This window comes from Cygnus olor, chromosome 21 (genome assembly GCF_009769625.2).
Source record: "Cygnus olor isolate bCygOlo1 chromosome 21, bCygOlo1.pri.v2, whole genome shotgun sequence".
Classification (NCBI taxonomy): domain Eukaryota; kingdom Metazoa; phylum Chordata; class Aves; order Anseriformes; family Anatidae; genus Cygnus; species Cygnus olor.
In genome coordinates, this window is record NC_049189.1 from 5,715,362 (window position 1) to 5,732,886 (window position 17,525).

The 17,525-nt window shown below is 38.9% G+C and overlaps 1 protein-coding gene across 3 annotated transcripts; it reads left to right on the plus strand.

The window, feature by feature from the left end:
- The first annotated feature begins 105 nt into the window (after positions 1-105).
- Positions 106-17,238, plus strand: LOC121058398 (tumor necrosis factor receptor superfamily member 1B-like). Of its 3 annotated transcripts, none has more exons than XM_040533910.1 (10): positions 106-286; positions 7,663-7,765; positions 10,204-10,332; positions 10,951-11,100; positions 11,952-12,045; positions 12,128-12,321; positions 13,035-13,109; positions 14,087-14,124; positions 14,463-14,733; positions 15,345-17,238. In XM_040533910.1, the coding sequence occupies exons 1-10, from the start codon at positions 233-235 to the stop codon at positions 15,641-15,643; spliced, it is 1,407 nt and encodes a 468-aa protein (XP_040389844.1). In that variant the 5' UTR covers positions 106-232; the 3' UTR covers positions 15,644-17,238. The 3 variants fall into 3 exon arrangements, with proteins under 3 accessions (XP_040389844.1, XP_040389846.1, XP_040389845.1); XM_040533912.1 differs by having other exon boundaries at positions 131-286; positions 16,538-17,238; XM_040533911.1 differs by lacking the exon at positions 106-286 and adding an exon at positions 404-978.
- Positions 17,239-17,525: the final 287 nt, after the last annotated feature.

Genomic DNA, 17,525 nt, shown 5'->3' on the forward strand with positions numbered 1-17,525 from the left:
ATAAAGAAGAGCATAAATAAGCCCAGAGCGCGTGCTGAGGACCTTCCCTAGGCTACAGCTTCCCGGTTTGAGGGCGGAGACCGCGGCTCTCTACCCCTGCAGACCCCGCGATGCTCAGCCCGGGGCAGAGCCGCGCTGCCCGGGGGCGGGTGCCCGGCGCTGCCTCCCGCAGGCACCGAGCGCGGCCCCGGGAGCCTCCAGCTCCGCCCCGCCGCCGGCCTCCGTCGGCGCGATGGGGCCGCGCTGGCTGCTGCTCGCCGCCCTCCTGCGAGCCGCGGGCGGCCGGGTGAGTGCGGGGGGCTCCGGGGTCTCCGGGGGGCTGCAGGGGGCCCGCGGTGCCGGGCTGGGGGCAGGCGGCTGCCCGCCTGCGGGCGTGGAGGGGTTGCAAAGCGGGCGTGCTCCCGCAGGGCAAGGCGCCAGCGGGCATCTTTTCGCTGTCAAGCTCAACGCCGTGAGTAGGCTGCCTCCCTCTGCTGCTCAATTCATCGGGAGCCTCAAGGCTCTTAGACTTCTTTCCCAGCTCGTCCTGCTCGCTTTGGCCGCGTCGTTATTTCCTGGCTTTCCAAAGGGATGACTAACCGTTTTTTCCTGGATTTTCATTGGAAATGTGTTGGTTTTTCAGGCTTGTTTGAGTATTTGCAAAGATTGTGAGGGTCCTGGCAAGTGCGGAGTGTATATCTGTCCGTATTTAACACGTTATTTAAACAGGAAGAGCTTGTTGTGCTCTACTGCATCCCTTAAAAACATTCCTTATTTACATAGAAAAGCCCTTTAATTTACATCTAAGACCTGATGTGATGCAGCTGTGACCGTTCTCTTCTATATCTTGCTGAGGTACTGAATTCTGTTCTTCAAAGTATCCTTTTTACTGTTTAAAGCAAAAAGTTTCATGGGATCTATTTGACTTCGGGTGTATGCTGTGCTGGTATAATGGATAGCATTTTTCTACCTGATTTTAAGATTTATTGGACTGTGAAGGTAAATGTGGAAATAGTTCTGAGATGTCCATTTCATTGCTTTTTCATGGGATGTGTGTGTTATTTACACGTTTATTTAATCATATTAATTGAGCCTTCATAAGACAAAGGTTCAGTGAAACTAGGTTAGGGTGTCAGAGTGTATATTGAACCTGGAATCACAGAGCTGCCTTTTAAGGAGGACTGGGTGCTATATTGGGTTTGATAATATATCATTTTTTTTTCAGCTGCATTTCATTTTAAATTCAGCCCCTGTTTGTAAGGTGGTAGTATTTTGAACATGATTCAAATGAAACACCGTGGACTGGATGGGTTAGAGCAGATAAAGAAGGGAGAGCCTCAGAAATGTGGCAGATAGCATCACCAAAATGTAAACATGAAGTTTTGTCATGCTTCTTTCTGTCAGCCTCAACAAAGGGTTTGTATTAAAAAGGAATTAACTTTTCTGTCACCCTAAACATTATCTTATAATGGTAAAAAGCATGGAGGAAAGTTTCAGCATCACTTTTTGCATTGTCCTTGGGATCCTGACAAACCGAAGTCCATATATAAATTAGAAAACCAAACCCAGTAGCTTCAGACACATCATCTGCCACACAACAACAACAAAAAAACCCGTTACATCAATTTTTAAAAGTGCTCAGTTAAAGAAAACTTAGTGTAGCTTCGAGGGAGAGAAACTGGTAAAGCAATAGCTCTCAAGTGACACACACTTTCTTGTGTTCCTCAGCCTAACTAATCTGAAAGATTCTAGCCTAATTCCCCGTGTTACTCACAGGAACTGAACATATTTTTTGCCATTTTGAAGACCTCAGTCATCAGACTTTTTTTTATTGAGAAGCTTTCTCAATAGCCTCAACCCTAAATGACTGTCCTTTGCAGAGCAGTACAGTGTGCTCTGCAGTGGAGTTGCTGATGTGTGCAGAGGAAGCCATCCTCTGGATGCTGCTGGCTGGTTTAAAGGAATGCTGCTGGTGTGTGGAAGGTGCACCAAGCTGCAAAAGGATAAACATAACAGAGGATCTTATGGAAAAACCCTGAAATAAAGGGCTCAAGGCAGACTGCTCAGATGCCCTTCTTTTTTATGGTCAGAGCTAGGAAGGCCGTGGGTGACCTGCACCTTTCTGTTGTACATACCCTCATTTGTGGTTGTGCATCAAAGTTCATGGTAACTGCAAGTCTTAACAGACCACTGCAAAAGGCACCTGTGATACAAGCAACACCATTCCAAGAAAATTCTCGGGCCTGCAATCTGTTATTCCACCTGCTTTCCCCCTTGTTTGCCCGTGTAACTTTGCTTTCTGCAGGGTAAGTACAGATTTTAAGGCTCATCAGCTTTGAAAGTACCTTTAAGTATCAGATCTTGATTTAGTGGCTGATATCTTTTATTAGGGCAACATTTGGGAAAACAGAACAGCTTTTGGGTGCATAAGCTGGAATTTTTGAAACATAAGAGCTGGTATTCTGGAAATATATGGATATTGATAAGTGGATATAATATATGAGATACTGGGTCTTCCTGCAAACTGCTTTGCATCTGTAATTTCTGTGTTGCTTCCATATTCCATACCGCCTACTGCCACCTTGTTCTGGAAAAATGTTCTCATGTTATAGTGGTGAGTGGCAGTGAAGTAGAAAATCCCTACCAGTAAGCAAAAAGATACTATTTTCTCAGGAGGTGGGGAAAGTGTGGTTGTCAATCTGTTTGTGGCTATGCAAGGACTCCTGGTTTACACAAATAAAGTTGGATATAATATGGGACAGCAATTCATATAATGGACCTTAATCTTAAGACTTCTTTCAAATACCGCTCTAAGATTAGGTTATGCTTTGAGTATTGTTGGTATAGCCTGCTACCCTGATACAACTCCCACTGATTTTAGTGAGAATTGCTGTTATCTAAGACAACTCTAATCTTCAACTGAATTCTTTCTCTAAATGCCCAGTTCAAATATTTTAAATATAATTTTGTTTTTTTCCTGTCTTCAGAGATTTGGTGGCTCAGCAAATGGTATCTCTGTACCCTGAGACCTTTCCATAACAACAGATTTTTATGTCAGAGTCTTTGGTGACTTCACTGTGGTTTCATTTGCGTAAAGACTGTTATACACCAGATATAGTTCCTGTTCAGACTCCTTTGTTTGACAGCTTCAGTGTGAAGGCAACTGTATGAAAAGGAGACCAATAAAAGTGTAGAAATGTGACGGGATTAAAATATGGGGTTAAATCTCTTTGTTTTAAATGACTTTTTTGAGTGAAACTGAAAAGTATATGAATGGATGAATATATATATATATATATATATACACACATGTAATTAGCTTGTTTTATTTCTAGTATTGAAGTTACTTAAGTTAATTATAGATGAAGTCCAAGAATTCGGGGACAAACTATAAGGCAGGAAGTAAAGGAAATTATTTTTATTCTAATTAGTATTAAGCATATAGAGAATGCATTACATTGTCACGTGCTGGGAGAAGTTGACACTTGGATTTCTGATCTTGGCCTTGCTCACCAATAGGTAGAGCCAGGTTCCGATCCCTTTTAATTCTGAAGAAGTCTGAATCCAAATCTTGGTTTGGCCTTCATGATTCAGGCTCAGCTCCAGGACGGATACTAGGGTCTCGGTTGTGGTAGGCCTCCATGTCCCTGTGTGGGAGGGTGCAGGTCTCAGGCCCTTTCCCTTCGCTCGAGCAGCTCCACACAGCACAGACAGCTGCAGGCCTGAAAGCCACGCCACAGTTATGTCCTCTGCTAGTTTTATCTCCTGGTGGATAGGAAGTAGGGAATCTTGGAAACAATTGTGCATACATATTGAGAAGAGTCTATACTAGCCTCTCAGTTGGTGGGGAGGCTGCTTTTAACCCACTCCTCTCCAGTGACAAATTAGGTCACCTATCTACTGGATGTCAGTAGCACAGATGGGAAAATGAGACAAAAAATGCAGGGACCCTGGAGAGAGGATCTTGAGTAATTGACTTTTTGTACGTAACTTCTGTTGGTAACTTATTGCTTAAAGCAGAGATTGCAAAAATCTCCTGAGTGAGTAGTGTAGTTAAGGGCAAGCACAGAGTTTACTCATTTCTACTTTGGGTGATTGGGGATTACTCATCCTTCTTATGCTGATATCCTAGCACAAGAATGAAGATACGTTGCCTAATTTGATTGATTTGCATAGAAACAGACTAGACATGTTTAATAATGTCTGTACCTCTGCTGCTGGATAGATGAAGCATTTTGCCTTCTACTTGTACCTGTCAAATTAAATGATTTTAATCATTTAATGAACCCCTTCCAAATTCTTCATTTTGTCTGTATAGATATCTTAAGTCTGTTGCTATTAGACACTGCTGCCAATTCTGAGAAATGCTAGGGGTATGATGCAAAAGATGCAGCACCAGCTTAACTTCCTTCATGCTTATCTCCTTGCAGAACAGAATCATGGTTAAAGCGGAAGATAAAATATGGGTATAAGAGATACAAGCAGTAATAAAATGTAAAGATTGTGGGATAGAATCAGGCCCTCGTACTCATTGGTCTTTCAGACTGAAGTAGCTAATGGATACAGATGCCAGAGAATTTCGTTTGGAGCAGCAAATATTGCACAGCCCAACTCAAACCCTGAAACTGGTGAAATGCCTAGAAAAGGTGGGGTCTTCTTGTAGCCAAGAAAGCTAGGAGAAATTTACACCTAGAAAGAGGCCTACACTTGCCCTGACAGAGTACGGGACTTGTTTACTGGCTTTGACAGCTTTGGTTAAGCTATCTTACATGGGAATTAACTACTGAAATTACTGGATTTGCTCCAGTGCAAGCCAAGTTGAGCTCATACGTGTATATAAATTTGATTTAGGTGAGTCTCTTTTGGTTTTCCATAATGTTCTTTAAGGCTACTTGGCAAGAAATTGTCAATTGTATGTCGTTGAGAGCCACAGCTCATCAGATAAACTTTCAGGGAGATTTTATCGGTCAGAGATATCCTTTCAAGCACAACTTAAGAGAAACAGATGTAAACCCATCAACCAATAGGTTTTCCTGTGTCATTAACTCACAAGGCAGTATTTACAACAGACAATGCAGAGGATGAGATAAGAACACTTTTTTTTTTTTGCCAGGAAGCCTCAGCAGCAGGATAATTTGTGATGTGGTTTGTTGTATTTCTTTCCTTTTTTTTCTTTTTTTTTTTCCTGTCTGTGTGTTTTCACTGGAGTTTTACCAATTATAATGACTCTCAAGTGCTTGTATTGATGAAGTTGATCATAGTGACAGCAAAAATGCAACTACAGCACTTTGACTTCTCTTAATAAACATCTTGATCTTTCGTCTCTTAATAAACAAGAAAAGATCTAAAATTTAAAATAGTATTGATGAGAGCAGAACTGTTTTCCTCTCCTTTATTAGAGTTTAGTGTCAGTTTACACTTGCAAATAGTGTGGTTCCTCTATTGTTGTCTGTTACCAAGTTCAGCATTAACAGTTATCACTGAACCTAGAAGGTATTGAAAAGACTCATTTTTCTTTTAACTCTTACGATTGTTAATCTCATTGATCATGATGAAACTGATAATGTTGAAGCCAACCTCCTGTTTCTGCTTCAAAGTCTTCAATCTTTGTGTAAACCCCCTTCAAATAAGCTTTCTTAACTGAAAAGCAAAACTGGAGGCCAAAGTATTTTTTTTGGAGATGTATGTGGCTGCAGCCTGGTTCCTGCAAAACAGTCTTTCTTCTCATCAAAAGGCAAACAACAGTATTTGAAGTATGCAGCTTGCACTCAGCAGCTGTTTCTGACTTCAGCTGCCCTGCTGTTTAAGGAGATTTAAAAAAAATAATAATTTTGGTGTCATTCTTCCTCACCCCATCATGGTTTCTAGCCTGCTGAAAGGGTCTTTTCTAGTTTTTTCTTCACTTTGCAACTGGTCAGTTTCTCGTTAATCTGTGAGCAAACGGGGCAACTACTGGTGAAACCCGTCCCCAGTCTTTCTGGTTTTGAGTCTTCAACTCAACTGACTGATCAGAAGAGAGCAGAATTGTCCTGGTTTCTGGTCAGTGCTACCAGTGTTCACAGTGGTTTAAATAGGAGTGGTGAAATTTCTACTTCGATAGTTTGGTTTCCTTTTTCCTGGAATGGGTATTCAAACTTACGAAGGCCTATCTCTGCCTTCACATTCCCAGGAAAGGCTCTTTCTGTCAGTGACTATTGAATAGATGTGTTAAGCCCTGTTTCTGATATACAGATAAGAGGCAAAACATTTCCACAAAGCAGTTGTTGAGACCGGGAATTGTTAGTCCACTTTGTCAATAATGTGAAGATATAATAGGTAATCAACATGTTTTTTCAGTAAGGAGGAAGGATATTTTCATTACTGGCCTCTAAACGGCTGGTTCCTGTTTTGATTTCTCTTTTTAATATTTTTTTTAAGTACTTCTCTAAATGTGTGTAGATTATACATGGAACAATCTCCTCAGACTACAGACAATTGAGCAGTGTCACAGACTCTTTGATCACCTTCTTTCTGATCTGGCAGGAAACTCCTACGCTTATACTAACGTTAGATTTTTTCTTTTATTCAGTGAGTGTGTATTTCCTTTTGAAAAGAGATGGCACTTCCTCAAATATTTTGACACTTGTTCGTTGAAGTCATTGATACAGATCTATATGAGCTGAAAATTAGGTACAGTGTATTTTATGACTGTTTCATGTGCGTTTGAACTGCCATGAGAGAGGTTTTTTATTACTCTTTTTTAAAGACTTGTAGCCAGTTGCTTCTTTTCAGAAGAAGACGTGCTTTTTTTCAGAGACATTGTTTTCAAAACATCAAGGCCTTTCTTGTTTAAAAAGGGAATCACAAAGTGTTTGGAATTATAAAAGCTTTATTTTTATTTTTTATTTTATTTTTCCTCTTTCCTTTGGTCAAACAGCTTTAAGGGGTAGAGGTTCTTTCACTGAAGGGACGGATTATTTTGCCTGGATATTGCATGGGTGTAAGCAAGGGCATAATCAACACTGAGCACAGTATAAGATTCAGTTTAGCCTCATGTGTCCTTTACACCCTCTGATGAAAACAGAAAGATTCCTTCAAGCATTGCAGTAGTTCTAGACCCACAGCTCCCTTCTCCACCAGCTTGGGAGGCCTGGGGAAAATAACAAGAGGTAAAGTCAATCTTTTAGTTGGCTCTAAATGTGTATGGGGAATTGACCTGCTAAGTAAGAAAGTATGATTTTTCACATAGCCATTTCGCAGACAGTGATTCTCCCTGCAAAGCCAACTATAAGAATTTATGTTTCACTGGTGTTTTCTCAGAGGTTGCTTAAGTCATGCCAACAAAGAACAGGTACGTAGTCCTTTGTTTTAGGGGATTCAGTAGTAACCAGGTGTGCTGCTAATCCCATGGTTCCATTGCATTGCTTTGAACACAAAACCTGGAGAAATTACTTTGTTCATTGTGACAGATTGAAAAGATCTTTGAAAAACAGATGAAACACTAAATGGTCTCAGGTAGGTCACAAGCTGTGTGTTCTTCAGTTTTCTGGCCTCTGCTGTTTTCTGATTCATCAGGCCTACATCAGCATCTCGGAAAGGAAGGGGTAATAACTGCACTGATCATTAAGTCTTTGTCTCTTTTGACTCTCTGCTATAGGGTCAGGATGGATTTGTGACTCATGGTTTTCCTTCAATTTCTCCTAGGATTATTCATTGCCTTATACGCCACAGTTTGCACAATGCAGAGACCCCAGCACTGAATTCTATGAAGAAAGACTTAACAAGTGTTGCAGCCAGTGCCCTCCAGGTAGTTTATAATTTAAACTATTACTTTACACAGCCAAATTCAGACAATTTTCAGATGAGTATAGTACGTGTTGATTATTGACACATCTGAAGAGCATAAGATTTTTGCTGCTACAATGGACTCTTAGCTGGAAGACAGTAAAGTACTCTGACTGTAAAAATATCTGCAGAAGAGACATATTGTTCATCAGAATTGGAGTTGTGTTACAAGTTTAACTTGGCTGGGGCTTATCAGGAGGACCATGTAGGCTGCTGAGCTCTTGTAAGCACAGCTTGGCATGGTGTTTTAATTCAAGCATTTTTAAATGAACATTTGTGTTTAAAAAAGAAAGAAGAGCAACAGCTAACTAATGAAATTACAAATATTGAACAACATTGCAGACCCAAGCCCGCTAACAACAGATATATTGTAAAACGGGATGAGGTATAGCTTAATTTCTGTACTTTGACGTATGACTTACATAAGGGGCTTGCCGCTGGGCAGGTTAATCTCTAATTGCTCACTAAGGGAGTATTGTTGTCTCTTACTGTAAATCAGACACTGCAGACCACTATCAGAGACGAGGTACAAGACTACAGAAACTGTCTGCTTTGAGGTTATGTCACTCCAGGGATAATTATTAGTGGCCTTTTGTTAGCAAAAGCTGATGGCAGAAAAGAGCGTGTGGAGAGTGTTTTTTATTTTTTTTAGGGTATCATAATGCCATTTGTATATTTTAATAGTGGAGTTTTTGCAACAAGTTGGCATTATAGAATTACATTAGACAGAAAAAAAATGTATCTTTGTCTCACAACATGCTGAGCAAACAGAATTTGTCTCCATAAATGCTGAGTTCCTGTCAGAGAGATCCGGAAGTTTAAGCAGGAAATTAGTATGTGCTGAATTAGACACAGTTGTTTGAATTAACTGAAAATGTCTAGATAGATCTGTCAAGCTTCATTTGTTAAAAACATAGTAGAGGAAAGATGATAATTCATAATTAAAAATATTTTTTGCCATAATTTGTCAAAGATTGGAGTTTAAAGCATTAGTAGGATGTGGGAGGTGGAACTTCAAGTAAGTACACGCAAAACAGTCTTGGGAAATAATTTCCATGGCTCGCCTCCAGGGCCCCTTCTTTTGGAAAACATTCTACAAGCAGTTCCAGAGATTTTTCCTAATGATGTCCCCTTCCAACCATATCTTCCAGGATATTTCTGTACAGGATATGAGACATTGACTTTTATCTTCTTCCTCCTTTCACGAAAGGAGGAAATGGCAACTGAGGTGTTTTTCTTTCTCCAGAAAGGATATGTTGGAGCTCATGTTTACTTATTGCCACCACTGCACTAAACTCTGTTTTTGGTGAGAAGCATTGGTGGAAAGAGGAGTAGCAGGCAGTTACTGGCAAAAGCACTAAAACCTGACTGTTCACCTCACTGTGTTCCTGGAGAAACTACCTTTACCAGCTTTCGATACTGTTTGGAGTGCCAGTAGCTTCAGAAACTCATTGCTTTGATGTGTTAAGACTGGCTGATGATATTAGGACTGACTAAAAATGTGAAGGAAGAAGAGTGAGCATTTCTAAAGAGCTACAGCTCGTGTCCTCTCAGTATTGACTAGTGCTAAAGTTCTCATTCAGCTCTGCTTGCTGTGACACTTTATTTTGCCTTCTTCATTTGTTGCTGTTAACAACAGTAAAGGCAACACCCAAATCATAGAATCATCAAGGTTGGAAAAGACCTCCAAGATCATCCGGTCCAACCATCCCCCTACAACCAATGTCACCCACTAAACCATGTCCCCAAGCACCACGTCCAACCTTTCCTTAATCACCCCCAGGGATGGTGACGGCACCACCTCCCTGGGAAACCCATTCCAATGCCTGACTGCTCTTTCTGTGAAGAAATGTCTCCTAATTTCCAACCTAAACCTCCCCTGGTGCAACTTGAGGCCATTCCCTCTAATCCTATCGCTGGTTATCTGCGAGAAGAGGCTGACCCCCAGCTCCCCACAACTTCTTTACAGCTACCTGAACGGAAGTATGTCATTTTAGCAGGTGCCTGACTTTCAGCATGAAACACGATCCTGTGTATTTCACCACAAAACATAGCTTATGTGAGGGTAAAAATCTTAGTTTTATGTACTGTGTTAACTGCATCTAAGTACATGCTGAAGTGTTTTGTTCAGGACTGAGGCCATCTTGTTTTGAAGATGGCTGGAATTCACTGAAATGAACTTAGGAAAAGTGATCAGGCATGAATAACATAAAAGAAGTCAGAGTTTCCCTGTGTATACATGCAGTCCCCCTTTAAAGCAGTACTTTCTTGGTATGCATTACCAGCCTAATAGTGGTGATGAAGGGAAAAGGTTTCCATAGCTAAGAATGAAACATACCTTAATCAACTCCTAGTGATCTTTTCAATGAGATGCTTTCACCATTTGTTTGGTTTTTATAGGTCAGTATAAGACAGAGAGCTGCAGTCACAGTGTGGACACAAAGTGCAGTCCTTGTAGACCTAACACATATACAGCCATCTGGAATCGGTCTCCTCAGTGCTTTGCTTGCTCACCACCCTGCAGGAAAGGTAAGCTTGAATTATGAAAAAGACATTTGTCTTTGACAGCCTGCTCAAAGAGATGGCTTGGTTTAAATTTGACTTTTCTCCTAGGAAAACTCTTAAATAATGTTTGTCTGTGACTTATATAATTCCATTCTTATGCTTTTGCTACTTGTAAAATTTTGGAAAAAAAACACAAACAGGGAACAGACTTGTAAGGACCCCTTCCCTCTTTCTTTATAAGCCATAAAAATGAGACACCAGTCTTATATTCTTGGAAGGTAAGGTGCTACATTAATAAAATATATACAAATGTCAGAAGTAGAGATGAGCACAGGTAACACAAATGTGCATATTTATGGTTATGGTGCTATATACTGTACCTGCAGCTGCAGGTAGAGTTTCAAGTGTGAATTCCACAAATGCAAATTTCAAATCTCCTATACAGACAGACAAAACTCTTCAGAAAATGTAGATGTTGAGGCACATAATGTATTTGCTTTATGAAGTTATACTAGTCTGAAACTGCAACATTGTCTTTAGTCTGTGGTATGCAAACATCACCTCATATTCACTTGATATATTGCAGACTATGATTTTAAGTGTTTCTAATGTAATCTTGCTTTATTCTTGTTTTAAAAACAGGATTTGTACAGAATCAAACGTGCACTAATTCACAGGACAGAATCTGTATTTGCCCACGCAATGAGTACTGTATTTCAAAAATATACCAGAACTGCCAGATATGTAGAGTGCATAAAAAATGTGGAAAAGGTTACCGAGTTTTCAAAAGAGGTAATTTAATTCTCAACTCTCAGAATCGACACACAAAATAGATCTACTGTATGGAGATGGTTATTTATTGCCTAAATAGTCCATTAATATTTTGAATCTGCTTCCAACTTGGTAAATTACATTTGGTAAAATACATTACATATTGTCTTTTAATTCCCTACAGTTTTGCATTCTTTTTAGTACAAGAATTATCGTAGCACATAGACAGTAAAGAGAGCAACAATATTCTCAAGAGACATATCCAAAGAAAGAGAATGCTGCAATCTTTTATTGCCATATACCGTAAAACTCCCCAATCCAACCTAATCTGCTTTTGTTTTGCTCTGCTGTGTGATTTCTTCCATACATGTCAGATTCAGGACCACATATTTCCTGTTTAAATCCTTGAAGCAGGGCATCCAGTTGAATTTTGCTTACATTAAGTAATGAAGATTCTATGCTGCCCAGCAGAATGAATCTCTATTAGATGATAAAATTCACATGATAAATAATATCCAATGAGTTGGAACACTGAATATTATTAAGAATCACTTGAAAAAATACAGAGCTCCAACAGAATTCAATAGGTGATCAGCCTCTTAGGGACTAGGGAAAAAAGCTTCACTGTTGTCTGTAGTGCCACATTTTAACATTTTGGTAGGTTTTAACCTTGACTATCAAGGGTACCAAAGTAACGGGTAATTAATCTTCTGATTTTTGTGTGGGTGGAGTGTTTCAAATTAATCTCTCCCGCAACAGTCAGACTGCATTTTGTATACCGCCCCTGTATCACTTTCAGGATCTGTACCACAGTTTGGTTATTCATTCTTGTTTCTCACTATATGACTAACTGGAGTTCTATTTCTTTAAAGGAACAGATAGCACAGATACAGAATGTAAACCTTGTCCTCCTGGCACTTTTTCAGATGAGGAATCTTATGATACCAACTGTATACCACACACAGTGTAAGCCAGAGTTTCTGTCAAATAGTCTATATCTGTATACAGGGTTGCTTTCTTTTCTAACTTCTCTTTTTGTTTCTTGCAGTTGTAAATCAGTGGCTGTTCCAGGAAACAGCATGAATGACACTGTTTGCCATGACTCAGGAAGAGCAGCTGCCACAGTTCTACCTCACACTGTTGTAAATGTGCTCCCAATCCAAAGTTCAACTTCCAACAAACCTGACGTAGTAACTCGACCTGTCATACTAAACTCTGTACCCGACATGTCTCACATCATCGGTGAGCTATTAAGTCATTTAAAGTCACTTCTGTCTGGCTAGGAAGCAAGATTATCTTTGGTTGACAGCTTGTTTCCAAAACCAATTACCTGTACTTAGACAGAACCTCAGAACAGCTGAGTTAATTCAATGACACTGCTTGTCCTGTGTTGCATAATATTTACCTATACATCTGCCCTGCCCACTGCATTCCATGTTGTCTTAGATTCTGGGCTGAGGCAAGCTTGACTTCATAAACCTCCTGGAAAGAGGTCTTTGGAGACTTCTGGCAGCCTTTCCCAAGACAGTGAATCCTTATAGCATTCACAAGTGTGGACATATTCTATACTGTTCATAGTCTATCCAGAAGGCATGTATATTTAGCAGTATTCAAGACTGCCTGGCCTTGTATTTAATGAACTGCTCTTAGGCTGGTGAGATACCTTTTGTGACTGAGGCCAAAAGTCTGTCCTCACTTTTTGGAACATGAAAATTCAATTTTATTTTGGTGGAATCTGAAAATGAGACTTTGGTATTCAACAATGGAGGCCTCACATGTGAATCTCAGACATACCTGGTACTTATAAATTTAGTTGTGATAACCATGGAAAGAAACTACAAAACTGCTTACTTCTAATTTTGTCCCTTGACAGACTGACCTGCTAAATTACTTACCTGGTTTTTGTTGTTGTTGTTTTCTGTTTTTTTTAATTGTTATTACTCTTTTATTTTCAGGATCAGTAACAGGGCCGTTGTTATTGGTCCTGTTAATCACTATTTTGGGATATTGCTTAATCTCAAAAAAAAAAGGTAAGATTCATGAAGCAAAACCAAACCGTTCTTATAAGTATTGTCACCTCATTTTCTACTAATTTGAGCCTAGTAGTTGACCGATGCCTTAGAAGGTGCTAGCTGTCTTTGAAGCTTTTCTTGTTGCTGGTTATGGATGAAGGATCACCAACATGTAGATTCATTGACATCTAATAATATATGAGTGCATTTATTTTTTTTCAAGGGGAGAAGGCAATGCTTTACAGATTCCTGCCTCACTAGCTGGCAGCCTTATAGCATCATGAAACTCTGAGGAACTTTTGACACCATTCCTCTGTTACACTGGGGGGTGAAATTTGGCCAAAGGATTAAAAAGTCAAAAGGAGAGAGACTACCAGAAACCTCATGCAAAGCAGCTTGATCACATAAGTTTTGCAGGCACAGAAAATCAGAATTAAAAAATACACCAGGAATTCCATGTGTATTTAGAGTAAAAATGTCTTTATTAAATCACAGGGTGAATTTCAGCTTAATACAGGGATACGCTGAGGCAAATATCCCATTCAAATCTCTCTTGTTCCTTAGATTTTAGATAGTTTTCTAAACATGCAATGTGCCGGGGGAGTTGGACAACTGTGAAACAGTTATGCTCCTAATGGAGCTTGTTAAGTGTTTTGTACTTCACTTAAATATTGTACATTATTGAATGTTATAGTTATCATTAAACAGTCACAACTGTAGTTTATTGTTATCAATACCTTTTCTCAATTACACTATACTAGAAAAAATATTAATTTATGCAGAGGGTTCTCTTTGCTCACTGGCAAAATTCAACGTAGCTTACAAACTTAACACAGTATGACTTTCAGCATTTTCAAATCACATGTACTAAACATGCATTTGGAGTTCACTCCAGGAACAGACTATCTGAAAGAGCAGCTCAGACTAGCTGAAAGAACAGCTTTTGCAACTGAGACAAATTTTGATGCTAATGAACCATCTTTACTCATTTGCAGCCCTTGCATACTTGCCACCAACTAGAGAAGCAGATGCGGTGAGTGTCACTCATTTCTTTCCATCTTCTCCACTTTAACATAGACTCATGGAATTTTATCTAATTACATGTATAAGAAAACTGCACAGTAGAAAGACAACTGGAGTGAGAAAGGGGTGGTTTGGACCCCAAACTTAGAGTGTAAGATGTACCTTTTATAATCTATGACACTAATTTTGTTGAATGCCTAATGAGCTAGTAGGAGTTTTACTTACAGTAATCTCTACACAAATGGGGATTATCGGTGGTTTCTTTAGCTGCCTAAGTACTGACCAGTTCTTTGCTAGTGTTCTTTAAAAAGATAATTAATGTTTTGCATTTTTCTGCAACTGTTTCAGCCTTTTTCCCCTTCAGAGAAGCAGTGTGACAAAAAGATAAGAAATACGGGATCGCAAAACTCCAGCAGCTGTCAACAGGAGGAGCAGCATCTCTTGGAAACTCCTGGGTCAAGTAGTAGCTCCCTGAATAATCCAACTGGGTCTGCAAGAGTCAGTGTAATAAATAACAAGAACAATGAAAAGAAAGAAACAGAAGGATTTCCACAGCAATATTCAGCTGCAGAAGGTTGTAAGCTTCACAGTGGAGACAGACACAACTCTGCAAGTTCGGGTAAGAGTCTCTCAAAGAATCTATATTGGAATGTTCCAGAACCTCTTGAAATTTGATTGTCAGTTATGAGTCTTTTTAGAAGTTTATATGACAGGATAAAACATTATGCTGAACATGGCTTCAGCAGAGAGAGTATTTGGCTTCAGCAGAGAGAGTATTTAGTAACCTTTGAAAAGAGAAAGTGATTGTTTTAAGTTGTTGGCCTGGTATAGTGGAGACCATGCTCAATGGAGAAAAAGTTATTTGCAGACTAGGGAATCAGAGTGATGGTATCTGTAAGTGGGACAAAGAGACAAAGGGAGCAGTAAGAAATGAACATTGTCCAAAGCATTCAAAATGGAAACAAATGGATAGGGGTTTGGCTGGGATCCAGAGCTCTGTATTAATTTTTACAGCTTTTTATCCCTGGCATAACACTTAGATTTTATGGTACCACCAAAAAACTAAAAGGTTGCAGAACCAACTCCACCAGTTTACCTAAATTAAGTGAAACAAGAAGGTATCTAGTATCTAATTTAACTTTTAAATCAAAGAACTGGATAAAAAAATTTAACCGTCCTGTTCTGCGCTGCATTCTTCCATGCTTAATCTGATTTTTTGCTCTTCAACAGAACACTCTGGTAATGGAGGAACACAGGTGAATGTGACTTGTATTGTTAAAGTATGTAATCCAGATTGTGGTTCCCAGTTCCCAGAACAGACTAGTTCAACTAGCATGGATTATGGAAACGTTCGTTATTATTCTCCAACAGGGGAAGAAATTCCCCTTTCAAAAGAAGAAAACTCCTTGAAAAAAGAAACAGAAATTCACATCTCAGTGGAAGCCAAGGACAATTTACTTCAGGACTTACTTCCCGAAGAAAAGAAGTTTCCTCTGGGTGTTCAAGATGTGGGGATGAAAACTGTTTAAAGGAGATAACAGATCATACACTGATTGACTGATAAATTCATCAGATAACCCCTTATCTTCTAAAATAAACATGTTAAATGTAGCATTCCTACAGAGTCCTGAAATTTCATCTGAGTATAGACATTTATTTTTTGAAGTTTTTAATCTCTTCTTTGGCAGCTTTAAGAGTTGAAGGATCACCATTGCAGCTTTGAAAAAGTTACGATTTTTAATGCTTTTTCTTTTAAACTGAATGGCCAACTCCTCCCTTTCTTCTGTGATACTCTGAAGAAACCTTTGCTAGCTTTGAAAAGAAATGTTTTTCTAACTTGATGCCATTTACTTTTCTCCTGAAACTTCTTGTGATGATAATTTGGGATCAGGTGTGCCATATGTCAAGAACATGACTGTGAACGCCACTTCTGAGTGACTGGATTAAAATTATCAGTCATACAATGCTAATGAATTATCCATTTAACTTTAGTTTTAAAACTATTGTGTTCAATTTCCCATCCCATATTTTCAAGGATTTGCTTTTCTCCAGCCTCCTGGATATTTATTATTACAGTTTGCTTTCTCTCCTTATTGGACCAAACTTTTCCAATCAACCTTACATATATCAAGGAGTAGAATCTTTTACAGGACCTTTTTTTTTTTTTTTTTGCTAGATTATTATGTCTAGACGATAGCATTATTTCATTAGCTGTACATAGTTCATTTTATTTTAGAAAGGAAAATCTAGATTAAATAGTTATTTTCTTCAAGTAGAAAACAATTTCCTGTTATTGACAGCTCTAAAATTTGTCATCTTTGTGCTCTGGCTGATTTAATATGGTTCCCTGATTTGATTCTGACCTTGTTTTTGAGGTTTTTGAGGCTAACCATGAACCCAAAATATTCTTCTCTACATTCCAGTGGATATTAGAGAAGATCCAGATGAATATGTGGGCCAGGCAGCTCACCCCCACTGATCTCAGGAAAAGGACGCTCTCTTGACGATTGCATAACTTAATCTGTAAAAAGTGGAATTGACTCAGACCTCAGAACCAGAAAATCCTGTTGTCTTCCACATGTTGTTCAATGCTGAAGATCCATCCACGTCTTACAGAAAATTAGTAGAAGCATAGCATTTATTCTACAGCTACAGAAAAAAGACTTTAAAATACATATTTTAAACTACAAAAAACTGAGATTTATTAATATTATTTCTAGAAGTGGAAACTGACAAAAAGGTCTTTAATTCTACTATGATTCTATGAAGAAACTTTTTACAACTGTATATTAAACTTTTACTTGAGGGTCATTTTCAGAAATGACTGTGAAACTGGAAACACTGAAACTAGTGCAAAATTGAAGGATGTAGGAAAAAAAAGTTTTATATAGTACTTTGAACCTCTTCTGTTGTACTGAGTATTTTAATATCTTGCTCATCAGCTCCCAGTATTGGGACCACATGGGAGAAGCAGCAGCAGCTTTTTGAAGAAGTTTTAAAAATGTTTAAAAAGGAGGATCCAGTTATGGTAGTTAATTTACTGTGTTTTCAAATTATGGAGGAGTGTGACAGAAGGGAAGTCCAAGTTTTACGGGGAAGTATGAAATGTACTTGTATTTGTTAATTTAAAAAAGACTATTTTTATACTTGTATCTTCATGGTTCCTACCTCTCTCCTAAACAGAATTCTAATTTTTATCTAATTTTTAGAGTGGGTTGTTTCATTCCACAGGCTAAACAATGGCATTCAAAACAATTTTATTTCTTACTGTTACTGCCTAATTAAAAGAGGATTGATACACTGCAGTCTCATCTCCCATTGTCTGTGCATAGGCACTCTGAAGAGGATTCTATATGCAAATATCACTGTTCCATTCAGAGTTGATGAATAGACATAATATTGACCTCCTGT

Coding starts and splice junctions, on each gene's coding strand:
- LOC121058398 (XM_040533910.1), top strand. CDS start 233: ATGGGGCCGCGCTGGCTGCTGCTCGCCGCCCTCCTGCGAGCCGCGGGC. Junction 7,766..10,203: donor TTGCAGCCAGTGCCCTCCAG/GTAGTTTATAAT, acceptor TGGTTTTTATAG/GTCAGTATAAGACAGAGAGC. Junction 13,110..14,086: donor CTTAATCTCAAAAAAAAAAG/GTAAGATTCATG, acceptor ACTCATTTGCAG/CCCTTGCATACTTGCCACCA.